Genomic DNA, 15884 nt, shown 5'->3' with positions numbered 1-15884 from the left:
AAGGATGTGAAGAAAATGAAGGAATAAATGATGACTCTTGAGGTTTCAGCCCAGGGTAAGACTTCTATAGACATCAGGAGGAGGGGCAAATCTGAGCAGGAAGACAAACAGAGGGCTGGTCTGGAGCTAGGATGCCCTGAGTTCTGAGGCCATTATAGATACTGGCTATATGATCCTGGCTGAGTCAGGTTATTGCTACAGGTCTCAGTTTCCTTATCTGTAAAATAAAAATCTAGAAGTTCAATTTTGGACATGTTGAATTTAAGGTATCTGAGGGCATATGAGTGGAGATAGATGTTTACTAGATCACTGGAAATACTGACCTTCAATTTATAAAATAATCCATGGAGGGAGATAAAGATTACACCAACAGAAACTCACCTGATGTTTGACAATTTGTCCTAATGCCAGATTTAAATCAACTTGGCATTTCCCAAACAACTTCAGATAACTGCTGCCTCCTGGCAAGGCTTTGGTTTGAAGTCGGTTGGAGAGTTCTAATTCAATCAACCCTGTTTCAAATCTCACTGCTCTCATTGATGGAGTTGTAGCTGTTACCTGAATGCCCTGAGAGAAGGTGAAAAAAAGGTAAAGTCAGCTTTTATTCTTAAATAGCCCTCATTAAAGCATAATCTCTCAATGGATATCAAAAAAAAGAAGCCCACTTGAAAGTTAGCCTAAGATCTCTGTGAGAATTATTCCATGCTCTGATAATTTTAGGGGTAGATTTCATGAATGAATATTTCATTTAACAAATATGAGGTAAAATTAAAGAGAATTAGGGAGAATAAGCACACAATTTCCACTTGAAGGTTTTCAAACTAAAGGTTTTTTTTTCTTCTTGAAATTCAATTCATAGCTTCCTTTCTGGGAAATAGTAAATTAGTGAATTAAAGATATTTCTTATGTTACCTTAAATTGTAGATTCAAAGAATAGAGAAGAATTTTGGGCTTATCTCCATCTGCTGTGCCATCATGCTCATTCCAGAGAGGGATAGGTTGTTCCCCACCTAAAAGATATTAAATAACTGATTGAAGGCTTGGGGATTTTTTTTATTCCAACTATTCAACACAAATTCCATTAGCCATTTTCTTACACTTCCTTAGATAAAGTGTCATTCTCTCATATATAAATGGAAGTTTTCTCTAATGTAGAGATCAGCCCCAAATCTTCAAGGAAAATGCAAAACTGGAATAATTTTTTTGTGTACTGATTAAAGTCTTTTAATTATTAAATTATTAATCATTAAAATAATTAAGATAAGAACTGAGTTCAGAAAAAAGTCCAGATTAAGAATTCTTTCAAAAAATACCATTTTTCTAGAAATGATTCTTACATCTATCAATAGCAATATAAATAGTGAATGAATACAGAAAGAAAAAAGCAAGGAAAAATAAGATATTGATCAGGGCAGAGCAAGAAAAACTAATCCTGTAAAAAAGAAAAAAATGAAACATACGCAGTTTTGTATATCTTTTCCATTTGCATTGAATGCTCCAACATAGAATCCGATAGCTTAAATCAAATCTGATAGAATTTGCTTTTCTTTATAGCACTGAAGAGAAACTTTCTCACATGAATATCTATGACTGGTATTACCTTTCAAATATATTATTTGCTTTTGGTATTTTAAGATGTGGTGCTAACCTTCTGTAAGGGTGTTGTGTATTAGGAATCAGAAAGTTTTTCCCTATCATATGGTATTGACTTGAAGAAAAAAAAATAATGATTCTTAGGTCACAAGCCTGAGTGACTGAGGATTAAAATAACAGGTAAATTAAATTAGGAAGATGGTAGGATTTTGGGGAAAAAGAAAATAGGTTCAGATTTGGACATATTGAGTTTAAATATCTATGGAACATTCAGTCTAAGATGTCCAATAGGCAGATGGAGATGGAGAAATGAACAGGACAAAAATATCTGAGAATCATTTGTATAGAAATGGGTTCATGATGAATTAATTGATGAGTACACTGGAAAATGGCCCAGGACAGAAACCTGAAAGACAGCAGCCAGCAAAGGAAACCAAGGAGCACACAAGAGCATTGCCAAAAACTAGAAAGAAAAGAGCATCAAGAAGAAGAGGCAATGGACAGAGTCATAGGCTATGGAGAGGTCAAGAAAGAGTAAGAAAGCAAAAAGGAAAGACCATGGAATCACTGGCAACTTTGGAGAGAGAAGTTTCACTTAAATGGTAAGATCAGAAGGCAGAAAGCAGAAGGATGATCAAAGAGACTGAGGAGAGCAAGTAGAAGTTCCTGATACAGGCAGACTTCTCAAGGAGGTTAAACACAAAAGAAAAGACTAGCAGAGATGAGTGGATCAAATAAGGAAGGATGAGGGAGCCTTGGATATGTTTGCAGCCAGGAGATAGGGAGAGACTGAAGATTAATGACCGAACAGGAATATTAGAGGAAGGGGAAGGAGCAGCAATTTCCAGAAGATGGCGACATGGAATGGGAACCCTTGCAGGGAGAGAAGTTATTTTTGGCAAGGAGAGGGCCCCCCTCTTCATGGAGGTGGGGGTGAAGGAGATAGTAGCAGATGGCATCTAAGTGATGTGAGAGGAGAAAAGAGGGAGCTCTGGATGAATGAGCTTGGTGTTTTCAGAGAAGCCAGAGTTAAGGTTCTCAGTTGCAGGGAGGGAAGAAGGGTGAGGACAGGTAAAATAGTTTGGTGCTTGGCATAGTGACTTGATGATCCCACCATTTGTCCCACGAATGGATACATTATTCAAGAGACTCTTGTTTAAGATGAGATCCTAGATCTATGTTTTTGGAGAATGTAGCTTCTCCATATCCTTCCATAACTTTGCTTTACCTAAAAGGTGACTCTTCAATAGAAATTCCTTGGCTGACATTCAAGGGTCTTCATAATCATGTCCTGACCCATTTTTCAAACTCCTATGCCACTTCTATACAGACCAGTACACAAACCAAGCCAAGTCAACATGCCGCCATCTCCTTCAGGGCTTCTGCCTTCTTACCTCCTGCATTTCTGCTTCAATCTCTCTGACTTGATGGATCTTTTCCACCTATCTCTACTGAATTTTCCTATCCCTAAGACCTCACTTGAACAGTATGTTTCTCATGAAGACCCCACTATGTGCATTCCTTCTCTCAGCTCACCTAACACTCATCGGAGGTACTCATATGGTATTTATCTTGCTGTGGCAGTCAGATACACAGAGGATGGACAAAGCACAGAAAGATCTCTTGAGTTCTAATCTAGCTCACTAGCTCTGTCAATAATTTAACCTCTGTCTCAGTTTCTTTATCTGTAAGATGGGGGAAATAACTTTAAATAAATAAACTTTAGGTGTTGTTGTAAAGATCACACTGCTTTCCAGATGCCCATATCTGTTCTCTAAGGCTGGGACGGACCAGGCCTTAAGATTCCTTTCTTTTTTTTTTGCCTTTCTCTCCTTCGACTCTGCCCTACTCTCCCAAATGAATAATGTTTTAAATATAATAGTAAATTGTAAATAGTAAATTTAGTAAAGTGGTAATTAGTTTTTCTTCTTTTCTAAGATATCAATGAAGAAAACCCCTAATTACCTGTTCTGCAAAACGGGGGAAAGAGGCTATTTATTACATTTCATGTTGTATAGAAAAAGATGGACTTTCTTCCACAGACACCTGTGGAATACAAATGTCATGCTCTTCCATTTCTATCATTCTATTAAACTATCATTTTAAATGAAACTCTTTAATGTCCAATGGAACTGTTGGTTGAAGAAAAGTAAGCATTTCAGGACACTCACTATTAGATATGGCTCTGTCATTCTTTTTGCTTTTTAATTCTTAATTTGGCAATAAATGTCTTTTCTATTTTCTTCATAATAAAGAAAAAGTTAAAATAATTTCCAAGTAAAATGAATTTCTCATTTGTACTACTTAAAAAATATACTATGATTTTCTGTGAACCTGACAATTCTGTTGCAAGTTCTAAGCCAATAAAACAACCCAGGTGCAAATGCAGTACAGTAATGACAATGACCTTGACTATTAATTTAATAAATTAATTTAATAGCTAGCATAAGATATATGGATAAATGGATTAACTTGATTTAAAGGAAACTGGTTTTCAAACTGACTAAAAATTTTCCTAAGAGTTATGGATTGTGTTGATGACATGTGAGCTCCGGTATTGTTTCTGGATCTGCCACCAGGCATCAGTTCCTTTTCCTCCCTACCCTTCTTTAAGTTTGGTACCTGATGTTTTCAGGTGACTGCCTGCCTGCCTCCTGTGTCTTCGTGAAGCACATTCTCAGAGATTCTGAGAATTCCTTGATTAGTCCTCACAAAAAAGTAGGGTGCTTGTCATGTGGACCTGTAGGATTGTACATGTGTACCACTTCTGAAGCTACTCAAGCCTTGGCAATATACCTGAGGAATTCCAGGTTCTTAATATGGTCCTACTTTATTATCCCTTTCAACCTGGGCTAAATATGCCCATTTTGGAAACTTCACATACTACATGACAATGAAATTTTATTAACATTTTAAAGTAAGTATCTTAAATGCTAATTTGATTTTCATTCTGTCTGCTAAAATAATGCCTATCAATGAGGGCAGAGAAAGAGCCCCAGGCACTAAGAGCATCTCTTCTTCCCAAGGAGTGACTGCAGATCTCCCTAACTAACCAGATGCCTGATCCTCCAGCCAGCACTGCCTCTCAATTCATGACTTTCCTGTCTCCCACATTTTGGTTGTTTCTTAGCATAAGTCAGGGGTCAAGTTGTTGGATGTACCTCTCACCAGTAAGAGATTTTCGATTGGTTTCTTTCATGTCCCTCACACTCTGCAAAGACTTACCATATTCCTGGTGTTCTCCAGAATGGTTATAAGAAAGTATTGGTTCAAACTGTCATTATCATCTTTTCAGTTTACAATGATAGACTAGCATTAATAAAAATAATATCTTTACTAAAATATTAATTTCTTATCCTGTGAGATATGATCCTAGCTTGATATTAGCATTTTAACAAGTACACTTGAGGAGCAGCTAGGTAGCACAGTGGATAGAGCACCAACCCTGGAATCAGGAGGACCCGAATTCAAATCTGATCTCAGACATTTAATAATTACCTAGCTGGGTGACCTTAGGCAAGTCATTTAACCCCACTGCCTTGAAAAAGTACACTTGAGATATGAACAGATAGTTTTCACATGAAAAAATTAGTTATCTCTACTCATATGAAATAATGCTCTAAATCATTATTAATTAGAGAAATGCAAATTAAAACAATTCTGAGGTACCACCTCACAAGAATCAAATTGGCTCATATGACAAAAAAGGAAAGTGCTCAGTGTTGCAGGGGATGCAGAAAACCTAGGACACTGGTATGCACTGTTGGTGGAGTTGTGAATGGATTCAACCATTCTGGAGAGCAGTTTAGAACTTTACCCAAAGGGTATTAAAACTGTGCAGACTCTACTCACATGAACTGATGCTAAATGAAGTGAGCAGAACTAGGAGAACATTGTACATAGTAACAGCAACATTGTGAGATGCTCAATTAGACTTAGCTTCTCCTCCCAGTTGAGTGATCAAGAACAACTCTAAAAGACATGTGATGGAAAATGCCATTCATATCCAGAGGAAAACGATAGAATCTGAATGTAGCCAAAGCATACTACTTTCACTTTTTAAAATTTGTTTTATGTTTTTTATTCCTTTTGTTCTGATTCTTCTTTCACAATATGACTAATATGGAAATATGTTAAACATGATGGTACCTGTATAACCTATATCACATTACTTGCTATATGAGGAGGAGGGAAGAAAGAGAAGTTGGTAGAAAAATATGGAACTCAAAATCTTATAAAAAATGAATGCTGAAAACTAGTTCTACATGTAATTGGGGGGGAAAACTCTTTATAAAGGGCACCTAATTATATTACAGGCAAATCAGTCTTCAAGATACATCTTGTATTTGAAAAATATAATTTTATGGATATTTTCTGTTTCTATGAAACAAATCAAGCTTTGATATTAATAATATAGTGAACTGGTCAGGATTAAATTTCATATCTACCAATGAAAGTCCATTTTTCTCACTTGATATGGGAATTCTACAACTCAAATAGATTCTTAATACCTCATGAAGATGATTTTCCAATTCCCTAATGTTTCTGAGCCATACTCAACAAAATTGGGATGTCTTCTACCTCACAGAAAGAAGGCAATCTGGACTGTTGCAAAGTTTTCTCTATAGTATGAAGAACCTCTTAGTCCCTACTTATCTTTCATCAAAACGATTCTGCCTCTACGGCATACTGCATACTCTCCATGGGATTTGGGGCATATATTTAGCACTAATTAAAGTACCTGACCATGGTCTTTGAAGGCTCTGTTCTATGAGTTATATACTAATCAAAAGTTAATCATGACTTTATATAAATCATTAACTGGGATATTTAATATTTAATTTTTGCTTGAGGTAAAAATCAAGAGGTTTAGGAGCTAGTTGGAGAGGTGGAAAGAACACAAATCTGTAATACTGGGGCTACTTTAACATGCAGCTCACTAACTACAGTTTGAGGCTAAAAGGCAGAGAAGCCATCACAAAAACTCTACTACCTAGAATAACCCTAAAATGTCCCAGGTCATTTTAGTAATTTTCCAGGCGTCATTTATTTCCCTGACTGCCATGGTCCAGTTCAATACTGTACTTATGACCAATATTAAATACTGTAATCTATTTGACTACAAAAATAAATATGGGCAGAATAACAAAGCAATATTGATGTTTCAACAAGCTTTATGGGTCATACCTTCCCCTTTATAGTCATACATTTCCCAGTCCACAGTTCTATTAACTTTATTGACATTCAGTGGCCTTTCAGATATTACTAAAAACAATGCCAGCTGAGGCAGGAGAAAATAGTAAGCAAAATCTAGAGTAGAGATGGGAAGCATTCTACTGATGGACCCGGCCTTCCCAACAGCATCTCCAAATGAATGAGTGTAGAAAATATTGTGAGTGGGGCAGCTAGGTAGCAGTGAACAGAGCACCAACCCTGGAGCCAGGAGGAACTGAGTTCAAATCCAGCCTCACCTAGATGTGTGATCTTGGACAAGTCACTTAACTCCACTGCCTTGCAAAAAAAAAAAACAAAAAACCCAACAACAACAACAAAAAGGCAATCTTATGAATATAATTGGCTTAATAGATATTGTTAGACAGATAAAAGTAAATTATTCAGTCTTCAAAGCAATGATACTTTTTGATGTTGGAACAAGAACAAAATTAGATTTTACACTAAAATATAAGCTCTTCTTACCAGAAACTTTCTGTATTACTTCATTAACTTCCTTCATAAAAACTTTTTGCACAAATACCAAATGATTTAGAAGATCAGTTGTAAGATTATGCTCAAATGAACCAACCTGTAAAACAAATTTAAACGACATTAATTTTAAACCACTGTGATTACATTAGATTTTAATACATCCCTATCTAACAAACATCTCATATAGTGTTATGTCAAAAACTGCATACTTGAAAAAGGTAAGCCATAATCTTATAAAATATTAAAAATAATCCTCAAAAGTACTAACATGTTTGGTCGTTTACAAAATGTTCATATGCCTTTCCCAAGGTGACAAGTGTTTATTTATAAAAATGATGAATCTCCAAAGAGTTAACTAAGTTTGCACTTTTACTATAGCTAAATAACATATTTGCTTTTAAAAAATATTCAAAAACTGACTTTCAAACACAAAGAGAATGAAAGAAAGGGGAAACTCTTCATAAAATCTGTAGCCTTTAAATAGGACTAAACTAGGTGCTGATCTGGGGGGGGGGGGTTGTCTGTGTGTGTGTGTGTGTGTGTGTAGAAGGGTGTAGGAGACTAAAAGCAAAAGGTTTGATAAAACTGAACATAAAAGCAGTGTACCCATTTCTAGCCATTTCTAGAAATCCAGAATGGGATTATTTGGCCCACTTGACAAAAGACAATTTTTTTTTTTTTAGGTTTTTGCAAGGCAATGGGGTTAAGTGGCTTGCCCAAGGCCACACAGCTAGGTAATTATTAAGAGTCTGAGATCACATTTGAACTCAGATCCTCCTGACTCCAGGGCCAGTGCTCTATGCACTGCACCACCTAGCCGCCCTGACAAAAGACAATTTTAAAGTTAAGTTAAAGTAAGTTAAAAACTACATGTTTGTTTATATCAGTAATTACCATGTTCATTACAAATAAGTTCTTTTTTCATTCAGGATCAAGGAAAGTCTCCTAATTATTTTATTAGTTATAATTAACATAACACCTACTTAAAACCAGTAAAACTACATTTCTCAAAAAATAACTACTAAGACTAGAATTCTATTCCTCCAATTAGGCCTTTTTCCATTTCATCCAAATTTGTGAATTTTGAATGTGTAAGCTACAAAAACATGATTGAAGTGAATATATGTACATAATGTGTGTCTAATATGCATTTAGACACATATACACAGATATACACACATACATCATACAGATATACATATATACATCAATAAATCTATGTTTATGGTCACATAGTTCATATAAATGTGATATATAGACAATAAAAAAATTACATGTTGTAGAGATCTGGCAAGGTAGGAAATATAAACCTAAAAATCACACATGTGAAGGAAATCATCATGCCATTAAAAATATACTTAAAGACCCAAATGTAGAATTTTTTCAGAACAGAAATTTTCCTAAAAAACAATTAATGAGGGGCAGCTAGGTGGTGCAGTGGATGGAGCACTGGCCTTAGAGTCAGGAGGATCTGAGTTCTAATCCAGTCTCAGATACTTGCTACTTACTAGTTGTGTGACATTGGACAAGTCACTTTACCCCATTGCCTTGCAAAAACTCAAAACCAAAAAAAAAAACCCAATCAAAATCTGTATCAGATAAAAATTTTATTAAACCTGAAATCTATTTGAAGACACAGCAAGTCATCAATATATATTATAATCTGTACTTAATCTGTATGATAATTTAAGGAAATGAATTTAGAAATTTTATTTTAAACTTTAATTTTAAAAAATAAAGCAAAACATTACCTCTGCCACACAACGCAAGTAGTTTCCCTGTAAATAGTAACCTTGCTTAGAGGGAAGCTCATCTATACTCCATCCTTGATCTGAATAACTGTCATGTTCTTCCATTATGTATTTCCCTGACATGGTGACAGGAGGAAGGTTAAGACTGGCAGAAGGAGGAATAGTTGACATATCTGTGGCAGAAACTTTTGAAGTAAAGCGTAATCTGTGATTTGGTAGTTCAAATGTAAATCTCGTTTGTGCACCTAAAATAAAAGAAGGAAATATTGCTGATACTGTGAAACATAATTTATAATACACAAAGCAGACTACTATTTTCCAAACATGAATAAAATGTGACTTCAAAATTATCTTCAAGTATATGAAGATATATTTTTTCATTAAGTAAAATTTAAAATTCTGAACCTAACCAAATGAGCCAAGTATTGCTAAATACAAAGTAAAACTGAACCAGAGGACCTGCACATGCTGCCATGAAGCCCCATCAGAGATAGCTTGCTTCTCTTTTCAAAGATACAACAAATCCAAATATTTTTCTGCTTGATAGTGTTCCCTCTGAACTTTTCTTATAAAGATTAATTTAAAGAGAGAACATCCTTTCCATTTTTCTCACTTCCACTAAGAAACAACTAAGAAAAATAGGAAGGCAGCAAGGGTAGCAATAGTTAGGAAAGGTTCAGCTGGGATGACAGAATCTGCAGATTTTAGAAATGTATACAATTGAGTCTGAAATGGGAAACCCAAGGAAAAAATTCCCATTGAGGTATTTTTTTCCAGCTCAGATCAGCATCAGACCATGGAGAAGTCTGCAGACCCTGAATAGGTTCTAACCAGCATGAGCTGGTAAGAGCCATTGGGGATGAATGAGAGGGTCTGCCCTTAAAACAGGGAGCAGAATTGGGAGCCAACTGGTACTTATATCGGTACCTAATGGGGACCTTGCACCAAGGGATAGATGCAGATAAGGAGAACAGTAGCAACTGGGGCACTAAGGGAAAAGCAAATGCAGAACAAGGTAGCAGTTAGGGGAACTGAAGTCTGCGGCATCATCATCAAGGCAGGGAGCTCAGATCGATGGGCCTCCAGTACTGGCATCATTTTCAGCTGGCTGACCATGGTTGAGTTCAGCAGTCATCTCCTAAAACTCAAACCCAGGGCAAGCCCAAGGTTGTCTTCTTCAGACCCAACCCAAGGCAGTCACACAACCGAGCTCGACTTCAAAGGGCAGGTTTGGCTTTCACCCTGGAGCAGGCTGCTGTGGACAAATTGCAAGCATCCCAGTATAGGATGTCCCCTAGAAGAACACAATACTTAATACCCAAATTATCAGCCCCAGCAGAATCCAAATCCAGAAGAGGATCAAACGTGGACCTCTACAAGTGCAAAGAGATTGTCCCCAACACCAAGTCTGAAGTTAGGAAGCAAACTGGAAGAGTGAGGGAACCAAAAAAAGAACCTCACCATAAAAAGCTCCCAAGGTTTTATGATATAAATCCAAATAAAGTAAATGACTCAAAAAATCTACAAGAAAATCATAGAACATATCTTGGGTATAAGTTCAAACAGAAGTACAAGAAAAAGTGAAGCGTTTTAAAAAAAGAAAGAGCTAAAATTATTTTTATAAATGAAATAAGAATTGCAAAATTTATAATTGGAGAATAATGGAGTGCTGGGTGGCTTAGAGGGAAGGGATAAGATTGGAAAGAAATGAAAGCTAAGGAAAATTGGAAAAAAATTATCAGCTTGACTCTATAGGTGCAAAACTACTTAAGAATGAAACTCCTTGAAAATTATAATGAAACAAATAGAAGAAAACAACTCTATGAGATAACAATAAATATTATAAGAAAGTAAACAGACTGAAAAAAATGGCAAGATACTTCACTTTAAAAATGAGTGGTCAGGAAAACAGATTGAAAAGTTATTTTAAGAATTATGAGACTACTTGAAACCAGTGACAAAAAAAAAGAAAAAAAGAACTTAGACATTACGTTTCAAAAAAAAAAATCACAAAACTCACCAGATTCCTTAGAATTAGAAGACAAAGTGAACAAAATAAAGGGGATTCACTAATTACCTCCTGAAACTTCCAAAAGAAAAATCTCATGAGAAATTTAGCCAACATCAAGGGGAAAGAAAAAAAAATACTGAAAGCATCCAGAAAGAAAGAATTTAAATATTAAGAAGCCACAGTCAGCATCTTAAAAGATTTTAGCAGCTCTATAAATGTTTGGCATGTGACAGTCCCTAAGGCAAAACATCTAGATTTATAACAAAGAATAACTGAGCCAGGTAAACTGAGTATAATTCAATGGGGGGGGGGAACAGATTTTTAATGAAAAGAAGACTTTTAATCATTTCTGATGAAAAGGCCAGAGATGAACAGAAAAATCTGACCTACTCAAAGGAAACATGAGAAGCATAAAAGGCAAACATGAGTGAACAGTCATAAAGGACTAAACAAGGTTGAACTTTTTTCACATTCTAAAATGGGGAGGTTATACATGTGTCCCCCTTAGAACTCAATCATCTTCAGGAATCAGAGAGGAGTTTAAAGAGATGAAGACCTGGTAGTGGTTTGGTTATGTTTGATCTTTCAAAAAAGAAGAGGAAAGGGAAAAGTATTTCACTAGAAGAGAAAAGAGAAATGAAGGCTGGGGGGAAATTATCTCATATAGTAAAATGCATATGGAATTAAGTTAAATCAAAGTAACTTACTCAAAGGAATCTAAATGTACTATTTTTTAAAGCACTATGGCAACCAGTTATATACATTAAAAAATCTGTATATTATCTAAAAAAGCCTCTGTGGAAAGAAAAAAAATCATCCCACCCTTGCCTTTAGATGTTTATCAACTCAGGATTTTTTGAGAGTCATTAAAACAAATAGCTAGGCAGGAAGTCAGAAACTGAATGGGTGTGAAGAATAGGATTTTCTCTCCTATGTCTCATCTCCAACTAGTCTTTCTCTCAACCACCAGCAAGTCAGTGCTCCAAACAATTAAAGAACTGTAAAAAGGGTTTGAAAAAAAAATTACAGCCTTTAAAAAACTATCAATAATTTGGGTTCATTTGGTCAAGTTGTTTCTTGAGGGAACTAATCACATAAAATCATTTAACCTTTTATTATCCCAACTATCCTTATGAGAATTAAATATATGAAAACCTGACAATGAAACCATATAGACAGACTGAGTGCATTTGCAAACAATGGGACCAAAACCATTTTCATCTTCCTATAATGGCAATCCCTGAGGTGACAGTCAGTTACTGCCCTGTGGCCCTCAAAATGGACTATCTCCTCACCTGTCATTCCATGACTTCTCATTCTTCCCATCTTATACTCCGCTTTCAGAGATGGTAAGAGTGCTGCTCCAATTGCTATTCCATCTAACATGGCACTGAATTTAAGAACAATAGGCTTCTTTTCCAAGCCTTCAGGCAGCTGGGGAAATTCATTGGTTTCAATAGGAGTTTGATTAACACTTGGGGTTTTTTCAGAGGGCAAAGGTGTTGCAACATCTTCTTTTGTCGACTGTGGGCTGTTGGTTTAATAAAAAGAATCATGGTAAGAAGTTCCCATTTTTACTTTAAAAATGAGTTCTCAATAGCATGCAGCCAAGGAATCAGCAAGACCAGGGTTCAAACCTCCCATCTTGGCTTTATGATTTTGGGCAAGGGACTTGACCACTCAGAGTGCTAGGTGCCTTCTAAGACTTTTAGTTGCAGTCCTGGAAGAAGGAGTTCCCCTAACCTAAGAGAGTTAGATTACAGTCATAGATTAAAGTCCTGCCCTCCAAAAAGGAGGACATTCCAAATAGACAGTTGTCCCCCTCCTTGAAGGATCCAAACATTTTGAGCATGAGGAAATACTGGGACAGCTGGGGCTACTGACTCCAAAGACAGCATTGCTGCCCATTTTTCCTCCTATCATATGGCAAGAAACACTCTCAGAAGATTGAGCTCAATAGAAGAATTCTAAAAACCTAAGAATTAGACAATCAATGCTTTAGAATATTTTCAAAAAAACAAATGAAATTTACCCCATTCTAATGGGGAAAAGTCTACATTTTGCTTTGTATGTCTATGTTTTGATTTAGATTGTAATTCCAATTCTACTACTTTTAATACCTTTGTGACTTTGGAGCAATGAATAGCTTAACATCTTTGGTCTCAGTTTCCTCATCTATACAATGAGGTAGTTAGGATAGAGGAGGTCTAAGTTTTTTTCTAACTCTAAAATTTGATATTATCACCTTGACCCTGGGGCCAGACTCTTCAAGGATAAAAATGATGATTTCAGCAAACCTTCACTGTTGTTTTCCTGGAGTGAGATGGATGGGAAAAGATAAGGTCACAGTGTACTACAATCTGACAAGGTCCTTTGGAATGATCAATTTTTGCTTAATATAGAATTATTTTTCTCTGAATTATATTTAATAGAGATCTTTGGGATACATATAGCTCTAATGCACTTAAAAGAGACATGCTATTGACATAATTTCAAATGACCTCTCATAAAGCCCACTACTGGCCAGGGCCACATTTATGTAGGATAGGGACACTGGAAGCGCAGGGGGTAGTTTAGGTGGTGATGTTATTCTGCTGATGATAAGATAACAATTTTAGGGGTTTTTTTGCAAGGCAGTGGGGTTAAATGACTTGCCCAAGGTCACATAGCTGGATAATTATAATGTGTCTGAGACCAAATTTGAACTCAGGTCCTCCTGACTCCAGGGCCAGTGCTCTATCCACTGTGCCACCTAGCTGTCCCTAACATAATTTTAAATCTGAGGATGCTATCTGATGATGATCTGCATCCTTCCCCAAAGTTGGTCAGAAAAAATTTGTTTCCTCACGACACATCTTTCTTAGCCTATATTTACATGAGCTCAGTGAGGCACCCAAGACCACCTAACATTCAGCTAATGAAGAAAGGACTTACGCTGCTGATGGCTGTCTGATGAGGTCTGAGATCTGCTTGGAAAGCTGGTGTGAGCTACGGACCATCATGCTGTGCAAGGTGGCAGGGTGCTGGGGAATGTTGATGCTAATTGCTCCCACCTTGAACACAGCAGCATTGTTTGTCTTCAGCCCTCTCTGGGCACTGTAGAGGGCTTGGGACTTGGCAATACTACACTTCACTACAGTTCTAGTAACAAAGAAGAAATATACTACTTTAAGATATTTTTCAATATTTGAAGACCCATGAAGCATGTAAATTAGACTTTAAGAAACTACACATGCCTTTATTAAACTTTGCACATGTACATGGGATACAACATGGAAGCAATGTATTCTTTTAAAGTAAAGAAATCTACTAAATACATTATAAGCAGGGGAAAAATGTATTTATTCCAATTTTAATAATGTATTTGGGATTTATAAGAATGTATTAGTATGAATATACATGTGCAAGAAAACATGGATATTCAAAAAGCATGCAAATACTAAATCACTCATTTTATTACTCTCATCTCTTGACAAAACCATAACAAAAACACATGTACTAAATTAATATTTAAGAACAGTAAAAGACAAAAGATCTACCAACTGTGTTATGAAACAAAAAATTACGTTAAAGACCTCTACCAAAGAAAAAACAGAACACTGCAGGGGAAAGAAAAGAAATGACAGAAAAGAAGAACTTTTTTTTTAAAATTCAGAATCTTTTTAGCTTCTATCATTTCTATAATGAATAGAAAGGAAATGGCAACACCACTACAAAAGATAAACAGATAGTGAACAATGCTATGAATTAATAAACCTTCAATGATTTCTTCAACTGTTGCAAAAGATCAGAATGGTCATGAAGGAACTGAAGCTAATACCTGCTACATTTTCCTTCTTGATCCCTAACATTGTCCTCATCTTGGGTCAGCTCAAATAAAAATATTTTTTTTTGTTTTTTGTTTTTGATTTTGTGTTTGCTCTGTATTTCCAGTTTCAATTCCATATGTCCAGGACTGCATTTTCAAAAAGATTTTGATGCTATGTTCAATATCCTACTGCAGTATCAAGTATATAAAGTATATTTAATTCTTAATGCTAAACTAGTCAATTAAAATATTCTCCCCCGCTGCAACATAACTCATTATTAAACATTTAGATAAAAATAAAATCCCTCAAAATATAAGTCAAATATAATATGATTTGAGGACAGAATAGGCAAAAGTTTTGACCCCCCAATATAATCAATTCTACACTAGTTAATTATAAAACAAAAAAGAAATCTGAAGAGAGTATCCTTTTAGTAATGTATTAGTGTTTTAATAGTTCTACTTGCAATTATGATAAAGAACTAACTTTTCACTGTATAGAAGAACTTTATTATCTTTTGTTCTAAGCTTGAGATAATCTCTTTTAAGGTAAGACTCATATCAACCATTAACAAGTTAGGGAATCATCAATTCCACAAGACCACAGCCTTACAGGTACTGATCATTCCCCAAGGATCAATTAGCAGTGATTCATGAGGAAGGTATGTATTAACCTCTAATTGACATTTTGATATAGTAATGAAAGCATAAAATACAAAAGATGCCCTATTAAAGTGTTCATATAGTAATAAAGCAATAGGCACAATACATTCTTTCTCTAAATCACACACACACACACACACACACACACACACTAAATTGAAAGCCAAGTGAGTAGAATACAACATACAGAAATTCTTGTTTGGCGGTGCTTGTAGGAGATGTAGGGAAATCTTCCAGTCTACAGATGAAGATGGAAGAAAAAGAAGAGAAAAAGAAAGCAAATAAAGAACATTCATGCAAATATTAGTCAAAGCATGCCAAGTAATCTGAAAAACTCTTCTGAATTAACCAA

At 35.6% G+C, this 15884-nt stretch overlaps 1 protein-coding gene across 9 annotated transcripts in view; it reads right to left on the bottom strand.

Annotated features, from left to right (window-relative positions):
• Positions 1-15884, bottom strand: part of BLTP1 (bridge-like lipid transfer protein family member 1) — a 220707-nt gene that overhangs the window by 77104 nt on the left and 127719 nt on the right. For 8 of the 9 annotated variants that reach the window (XM_074228344.1, XM_074228349.1, XM_074228350.1 and 5 more), the window contains 7 exons: positions 15720-15770; positions 13996-14202; positions 12357-12592; positions 9051-9295; positions 7291-7396; positions 913-1010; positions 382-567 (listed from right to left, as the gene is read on the bottom strand). In XM_074228344.1, coding sequence (XP_074084445.1) covers positions 382-567; positions 913-1010; positions 7291-7396; positions 9051-9295; positions 12357-12592; positions 13996-14202; positions 15720-15770 — 1129 coding nt within the window. The remainder of the gene's footprint in view (positions 1-381; positions 568-912; positions 1011-7290; positions 7397-9050; positions 9296-12356; positions 12593-13995; positions 14203-15719; positions 15771-15884) is intronic. The other variant, XM_074228348.1, reaches the window with a different exon arrangement.

The sequence above is a fragment of the Macrotis lagotis genome, chromosome 3 (assembly GCF_037893015.1).
Source record: "Macrotis lagotis isolate mMagLag1 chromosome 3, bilby.v1.9.chrom.fasta, whole genome shotgun sequence".
Taxonomy (NCBI): domain Eukaryota; kingdom Metazoa; phylum Chordata; class Mammalia; order Peramelemorphia; family Peramelidae; genus Macrotis; species Macrotis lagotis.
This window is presented reverse-complemented; position numbering and strand designations above follow the sequence as displayed.